Source organism: Monopterus albus, unplaced genomic scaffold (genome assembly GCF_001952655.1).
Source record: "Monopterus albus unplaced genomic scaffold, M_albus_1.0 scaffold127.1, whole genome shotgun sequence".
NCBI classification, from domain to species: domain Eukaryota; kingdom Metazoa; phylum Chordata; class Actinopteri; order Synbranchiformes; family Synbranchidae; genus Monopterus; species Monopterus albus.
In genome coordinates, this window is record NW_018128007.1 from 931075 (window position 1) to 939614 (window position 8540).

At 40.6% G+C, this 8540-nt stretch overlaps 1 protein-coding gene across 1 annotated transcript in view; it reads right to left on the reverse strand.

Moving 5' to 3' along the window:
* Window positions 1-8540, reverse strand: part of lrp5 (low density lipoprotein receptor-related protein 5) — a 98520-nt gene that overhangs the window by 16336 nt on the left and 73644 nt on the right. Inside the window, exons 15-17 of the mRNA XM_020612711.1 lie at window positions 6570-6705; window positions 6002-6246; window positions 3680-3864 (exon numbers count right to left, since the gene is read on the reverse strand). Coding sequence (XP_020468367.1) covers window positions 3680-3864; window positions 6002-6246; window positions 6570-6705 — 566 coding nt within the window. The remainder of the gene's footprint in view (window positions 1-3679; window positions 3865-6001; window positions 6247-6569; window positions 6706-8540) is intronic.

Below are 8540 nucleotides of genomic sequence, written 5' to 3' on the forward strand. Positions count from 1 at the left end.
TCTCTTTAATTACCCATTTAACAGTTGTCATGGTGATACCATCACTATCACTTGATGTTTTGTTATCACATTTATTTACTATCTCTATAATTTCCTTTTCAACTATGGGCTTCAAGGACATAGAACTCATGTTCTTTTCAATTGTATTATTATTTCTAGTGACGGCTGAAGCATCTGTACAAATACTTCTTCCTAAACTAGGGCCAACATTCACAAAAAATCTGTTAAACTTATCAACTGCATCCTCCATTCTGATGACCGGTGTATCATTATCCATAAAGTATTGGGGGTAGTTACTCTTACTGGAACTGTTTCTAATCAATTTATTTAATATATTCCAAGTACCTCTCATGTTATTTTTATTATCCTCCAATACATTAGAGTAATATTGTTTCTTACATCTCCTCAGGATCTCAGTTAATTTGTTCTTGTACGCCTTATATTTTGCTTCCGTCTTTTTTGATCTGTCTTTTATGAAATCCGCTACACCTTGTATAGTGCATTCTTCTTTTTACATGCATTCTGTAATCCCTTACTTATCCATGGTTTGTCATGTAATTCCTTTTGTTTTTATATTGCTTACGTGGGCAGGTCCTGTCATATACTTCCTGAAATATATTTAAAAATTGTTCATATGCTTTATCTAAATCTGCCTCTCTGTAAACTGCTTCCCAATCCTGCCCCCTTAATTCCTCCTTAAGCCTCCAAAATTTGTTTCGTCCAGCAAAGCTAAAGAACTTTCCTTTAAACTCTTACATAAATTTTACCCATTAAACTCCATTATTTGTAAATACTACATAGAAGAAAAATGTTCTTTTTGCAACAATGAGCTAGAAACTCTAGAGCATCTTTTTTTTCCAATGTGCACATGTTGTAGTATTTTGGACTGACTTTTATCTTGGTAAGGAAATTGCATTTAATAAATATGATATATTATTAATTTTTGACAAGGCCCGTTTCTCTAGCAATGAAAAATATGTTATTAATCTGTTCATTATTTTGGCCAAATTCTTCATCCATAAAATGAAATTTCTGAAAAAATCACCATCCTTTTCAACTTTTAAACAATCTGACCTTAACAATTACTTCCAAACACTGTCACAATTAAACCACCTTAACAAAAAACGAACCAAAACCTTTGACCTCCTAAAACATCTTAATTTTATATCAGAATAGCTTTACCTCTTTGTATTTTCTTTTCTTTGTTCTCACTTGTTTGGTTCTGTTATTCTTTTTCACTTTGATGTAATATTTTCAGTTATTTTCAAGGTTCTTGAAAAAGTTTTCTTCAGGGTCAAAGCCTTCGTTCGTTTCATGATAGTGCATTTCAGTGTCTCCACTTGTGTTCAGTTCCAGATCCCGTCCCTCAAAATCTATTAAATTCTGCAGTAAATCACTGGCCTCATATCGTCCATTAGTCATGCTGGTTGTTGATGGTTCGACAGCTCATCTGCCATCGCAGATAACAGTAAGCTTCTTCAGACATGAGAGGGTCCTGCCTCCCCATCATACTGTCCTTGTCTCGGCGTGCTGTTTCTTGGTCCGAAGTCTTGGTTCCGTGGTCTGGTCACCAAGATTTTCAAAATAAAGCTAAATATTTAAAATGTATGAAGTTTTGAAAACTTTTTAATAGTAGTATGAATGTCCTTGAGGAGCTGAACATTTTGATAGCCAAAATAGCTGAAAGTATGCTGAAGTAGAATTTTTCCATTCATTTGAATGGGGCAAGATTTTCAAAATAAAGCTAAAAATTCCAAAAGTATGAAGTTTAGAAAACCTCTGAATAGTAGTATGAATGTCCTTGAAGAGCTGAACATTTTGATAGCTGAAAGAGCTGAAAGTATGCTGAAGTAGAAGTTTCCCATTCATTTAAATGGGGCAAGATTTTCAAAATAAAGCTAAATATTTCAAATGTATAACTGCAAACTTATCTTTATCTCCTGCATTTCCTTGGTCAAGTCGTCGAATCTCTTGTTATGAGCCTCCATAATTAGTTTCACAAAGCCTTGGAAACTCTCATTGAGTTGGCACATAAGCGCAGTGTGCATACTGCGCTGCCGCTCCATCATCTCAGCAACTTGCACCACTGAAAAAGAATCCTCTTCCGCCTCAACACCGTCGTTCAGCTCGGATTTATTAGCTCTTTTCCCTTTTGGAGGCATTTTAGTAGTTGTAGAGTTTTTGCTCAGAGCTCAAAGCCTTGACAATATGAAAAGAACAGAAGTGAAAAATTGTAGAACAGACAGAGAAGCAATATACACGTCTGCTTTCGCTCGCAATCCGGAAGAATGCTAGATAGGCAAGAGGTGAACACAATGAATGCTGATTGGGAACCATGGCAGGAGAGACAGACATACAAAAAAGTCAGAAAAAACACATTTCCTCCATTTCAGGTAGGGCTATCCTGACTCCTGAATACTATTTTTTGGGCTCCAGGGCTTTGGTATTAATAGTCTGTAAATATTCAGATATTTCTGGGGGTGGGGGTTTAATCCTTGTGTCTCTGATCTCAGCTGAGATCAAGCTGAAACAAGTTTTTATACAATAATCCCTCTCAGACATGAGCTAGGTAACACTATTGGCTTTAGTCTGTTAAAGTGATGTCATTGTCATTCAGACACAGGGCACCTCTACGTTATGTTCCTCAGAGATTCAGTCGGATATACCCATGACTGTTATGATTTGGACTTGCTTCCTGTTTTTGTGCTTTTATTTTGTTTTTTCTTCCCGTCCCACTCTGTCTCTCCTGCCATGGTTCTCAATCAGCATTCATTGTGTTCACCTCTTGCCTATCATCCCCCAGTTTTCGGCTAGATATACTACCTCTTTTCCCTCAGTCACTGGCTGGTCCATTACTTGATTCACGATACTCTACTGGTGTGCGTAGCTGCTCTCGCCATGTTTTGACAGCCCCGAGTAAAATTTTTTTGCACCTGACATTGCTCCACGACTTTCTTTCGTTCCAACAGTAGACAGCACCTCACCCAAAACCTTGGCACTCACAGTTTACCTGCTCTTCGATGCCAAGTAAGTCCACTCCTGATCTGTAAATATACTCGCCTGTGCTCCGTGCTGCTGCCTGACTAGCTCCTGCACCTCTCACTCAGTGACTTGTCCCCCTCGATTATGACTTACCTGTTCACCTCGTCGCCAATCCAATCACCTCCTGACCTGCAACCACCACTCACCTGTGTTTCCTACCTTCACCTGGATACGCCAGCACCAGCAGAAATTCCACTTAGCCGCCTTGCCTCAGCTCCACTCTGCCTGCCTCGTCCCCAGCTCCTCTCAGCCAGCCTGGGGTACCAAAAGTTTGAGAGCTGCCTTCAGCTTCCACTTCCTCCCTGCTGAGACTGCTCTGCACCACTAAATCCCAGGATTCTGACGGCGTAATCTTCAATGTTGTCAGCGGGTGTGGCACATTTAAACTCCTCTGTTAGTGCAGTTATGGGTTCAAAATCCCTTTTCTATAGAGGGCCACACTGCTGAAATTTTGTGTGCACTCAACATACCACCTAACAAAGTTAGCCCTCTACTTTGTGTGCTTAAAGCGTTTAGTTTTTTAGGTGTAAATCTACAAAGAAATGAGCCATATGTCTGTTATTAATGAACAACAAATATTCAGCTTTGTGTTTAACTGCGTAGTTGCTAATGTTTTTAGGTGTGTGTGTGTCCAAACCTTGCATGTTGGTGCTTTCAATCATGCATGTGTCCAGGTCAGTCCAGTAGAGTCGATGGTCTACATAGTCAATGGTCAGTCCATTGGCCCGACCCACTTTATCCACCAGGGTCACTATGGTGCTGCCATCCATGTAGGCTCTGGCTATACGAGGTCGACCGCCCCACTCTGTCCAGTACATGTAGCTGTGGAGACAAAACACTGTTTCAGCCTGGGACACAAACAGACAAGCTATAAATCTCAGTGTATAATAAACTATAAGAAGACAACTTTGTTTTTATTGTCTATGTGTGATTATGGGTATGTGATCACAAAATGACATCAGATGCCTCCAGGCAGAGGAGCACTGGGCCATGATATCATCAAGACACCACAGTGTTTGCTTTGTGCTCGGGACCTTGGCACAATGGCACAGGTAGGTGACATTTATGCACACACACAACCATGCTTTTCTATGGGGTGTCTACAGCTATATACAAGTTAAATTCAAGACTTCTTAAGACCATTTCATTACCACTTTAAATGAAATTTAAGAGCAAACTTGCGATGGAAATACCAAAAGTAAAAGTAATCTCTTTCCTAGTAAACAAACTGGTGTCAGTTAAAAAAATGACAACAATTCTATAAAAAAAAAAAAGAAAAAAAAAAAAAAAAAAAAAGGCTTTTTTTAAAAAAAGGACCCAAACCAAGTGATAACCTCCGAGGCTGAGAAGTGCCAAAACCTGCAGTTCCTCAAATGGCTATTAGAGGCTGGCTCCTAAAGGGAGTTAATCCCCATAGAGTCCCATGTTAAAATGGCCAACTTTACAGCAGAAATAAACATGTTTATTCCCTGGCACAAAAAACAGTTTAAGTTTCTTTAGATTATGTCACCTTCCATGACAACTGTATTGGGGGTGAATTTTTTTTTATAACTTGTCTGTTTAAATAATATTGACACTAAAAGCTCTGCTTAATCAAGGGTGTGGCCACTTTGAGTGACAGGTGGGAGGGTCACACCATAGGTGGCTGGCTGCTAGCTAACTAACGAGCGCCACTTCTACTCCGCCTCTTTTCCCATTTTTGCATTAGATGTAGCAGGCGGAGTGTAGCATTACCAATATGGTGATGGCCAAACTTCAAAACCACAAGGTGAGTCCCCTTAAACTGGGAAGAATTCAGGTCCCAAGCAGGCTTGGGGTACATATAGAGAGGATCAGCCATTTGAGCCTTGGGCTGATTTTTAATGGCCCTGGCTTCAACATGGTTCAAAATAATTCCAGATGATTTTAGATCAGGGTTGGCAGTTTGGCTATTAGCATGTTTAGTGCTGACAGACTGACAGGGTTGAACAGAGCTGAGGGGATAAAGGAGCCATGTTACAACAAGCTACTCCTACCCTCAAGGAGTTAGTGGCTAAGTGAGGTGGAGAAGCACCATATTCTGAAATTGTGTCCAGGCCACGTCTCTCAGAGAAATGAACTCTGGATAACTCATGTATTCAGAATAAATGCAAAATAGAATCTTGTATCAAATATAACATCTGACTCAGACAGTGATGGGAAAGATAAATGGTGGATGTATAAATAGTCAGTCTCACTTTCTAAGTCTCAGAAAGCTTCAGCAACAGAACAGCTGTCTACTGGGTCAACTACTGGCCAGCTAGTCCTATGCACAATGAAGCAGGCAAGATGAAAATTTAACTTTTTTTTCTGCAGAGGAGTGCAGAAAGGGGCTGGGAGTGGCGGAGGAAACTATGAAACTCTGGGCTGTTCTCAGAATATCATTTTGGCCACAAGAGGTCAGCAAACGGTGACTTAACTGCAGTCACTGATGATTTCTGGTTGCTCTACTCTGGTGAGTAGCCAATATAAGGAACTGCCAAGTGAGTAAGTGCAGTGGCATTGTGAGAGGCAGACACTATACAGCACAGGAGATCAACAGAGCACAGAAACGAAATATAAACTCAGATAAGTAATTGACAGGTGACCAGGAGGTAAGGTGGTAGGCACCTCTTTCAAATCCACAAGTTGGAGGCATGACCAGAAGAATCCTCCGAGACAGAAGAGATTGAACACAAAACAAAAAATGCTGCTCCTCCATCTGGCAAAAACAAAAATAAGAACTGAACTCAGTGTGTCATACAGGAGGTCTCCTACAAAATAAAGGTCGCAGCCAGAAAGTCCTAGACGGATCATGACACTTGCACAATGTTCAAGTGGAAGATTAAGACCATGTAAAAATATATCTAGGAAGTCAAATGGCTAGATGATAGAACTTGCACAGTTTAGGACATTATGAAATGTCAGCCTGTTTTTTAAAAGCTGCAGTTCCTGGTCTTACCCATTGGCTGGGTCCAGTGCTAGTGATCGTGGGTTGTCTAATGAGCGCGGGTTGTCGAGATCCTTACAGATCAGAACTTGCCGGTACTGGCCATCCAGTCGGGCTACCTCGATACGGTTAGTGCCTGTATCGGCCCAGTAGAGGTTACGACCCATCCAATCAACTGCCATGCCTTCTGGGTAGTCCAGTCCAAACTCTATGACATGCTCTACAGAGCTGCCATTCATATACGCTCTGCTGATTGTCTGATGGAAAGAGAAAGGAGTGAGAGGAGAGTGACTGACAAAAGAGAGAGAGCCAGTTCCTAACCAAAGCTGAGGCTTCTTCTCAGTAGTTCAGTTCAGTCATGAAAGCTCCAAAGTCCCTAATAATGACTAAATACACTGTCCAAGTAAAGTCAAATAAAATAAACAGCAAACTGCCCACATGTGATCTGACTGAATTCCATAACATACATTTTTATAGAAATATACAAAACTACTCATTTCAAACACAGTGCATGATTGTGTTTAACCTAATATTGCAAACTTAAATTGTGACTTAAGTAAAGTCATACAAGCCAACCTACCTTGGCCTGTATGTCTGTCCAGTATATTCTCCTTTCAGAGACGTCAAAGTCGAGTGCGGAGGCCTCTTTAACTCCTGTCAAAGGAATGGCCACATCGTTGCTGTTGGTACCCAGAGAGATGCTCCTGATATTGTCCCTGAGGAGGTAATGGTTTAAAAAAAAAAGCCGTTTTCAATCCAAATTAGGACCTCATCAATACCAATTCATTTTGCACACAATATTTCCAAAGACATAAAAAGGCAAGGCTGTAGCTCAAGAGGTAGAGTGGGTTGTTTCCCAACTGGAAAATCAGCGGTTCAATTCCCGGCCTGTCCAGTCCACATGTTGACTGTCCTTGACACTGTACCCCCAGTTGCTCTTGGTGATATCACCGGTGTGAATGCAAATGGGTGAATGGTCAAAATAGTGTCAAAGCACTTTGAGTGTACTGCATGCAATGCATAGAAAAGCACTATAGAACTATAAGACCATTTAGTCAAGACCACAGAGAGTGAGGTGAGATCAAGTCACAGCCAAGCGGAAACCAAATCAAGACAATGAAAGAATTAAAAAAGTAAGAGTGAACATCCAGTATTCTTCATATACTTTTCTGTGTTTGAAGGCCACGATATGCTAACCCCTGGACATAGGAATAAAGCTTACCTCTCACACTAAGGTGGCATATTTGAAACATATTAAGGCTCCAAACATTGCTTGAGGTTGTATGATGGAGATATTCACTCAGTAATTGACTACCATGAACCTGCGAACAGAGTTCCCTGCAGACCTCCCTCTTTCATACTATTAATCCAGGATAAGACCCCAAACCTCCCAACTAATAGCAACCTGCAGTTATTGTGGCAGCTACCCCCTTAACCCTCAGATGTTACCGTACTGAGAAACTCTTATAAGCCAGGATACTCTGGCTTTTTGAGGAAGTGTTAAATTTAGTCTGAAATAACCAATGAAAGCTGTGTCACTGGACACTTAAGACCATATTTGTTTTGCACAGTATTTAGTGGACCTAAGATGTTATTAAGGATAGGATTTTTAAAGAATAGTGTATATTATGCAACAAGTAAATTACTGGATATTTTAGATGAAATCTTTTTCTGATATAACTTTCTAAACACCGCCTCCCGTCGTACAGCCAGCCGGTTTTGTATGGCATAACACCCAAGCAACAAGCCCAATCAGAAAAGTGCTGCTTGTGTTGTCACCGTGAGGTATCCGCAGCCAGGCAGCTTGTTAATGCTGCTGGGTTGCCACTGCCTGTTTTAACTTTCTGAGACACTGTTGAGAAGGTTGGCATACTATTAATACTATGAATTGTAAACCCTTTTCAGATGTATCGGTCTAAAAATCATTTTAGCAGTTCAATCTGGGCCTTCTGTTAACCCTGTGAACTGTTATGCAACCTCACACACTCACTACGACTTAGGTAATCACACTAATTGGGAACTGGGTAACCAAACACTGAGAAATGTGTGTCTTAACCCTTACCACTTAAAAGTGTGTGTCTTTTTCCTTTTTGCCATGATTCAAGCTTTCACAAGTGAAAAGAATTTACAAACAAAAATATCATAGCTCATCTGGTTCAATCCTCAAAACACTCAAAGAGAGAAATAGGACAAAATCAGATAAACTATGTTTTTCTTGGTCAAATCTTGTGTGACTCAGGAAAGCATAAAAGACATGAAAATGTCTAAAGCTGTCTTCTTTTCAAGACATCCTTTCCCCACCAGGCCAGGTGAATTGTGGCTTTTTGTTAAAATTCTTCATTTCCTCATTAATCATCTTTGAAGCAGGAATTCAATTTCCCTGCTGAATTGTGAGGCTCTGCCAGTTTCATCATCCCATGTCGGCATGCATCCTCCTGCTCTGACAGGCCGATGCCTGTGTCCAAGTATCCGGAAAAGGGGCTCACTCCCTCGTTGGCATGCATCTTCCTCTTCTGACAGGCCGATGCCTGCATGGGTGTACTCCCAGAGG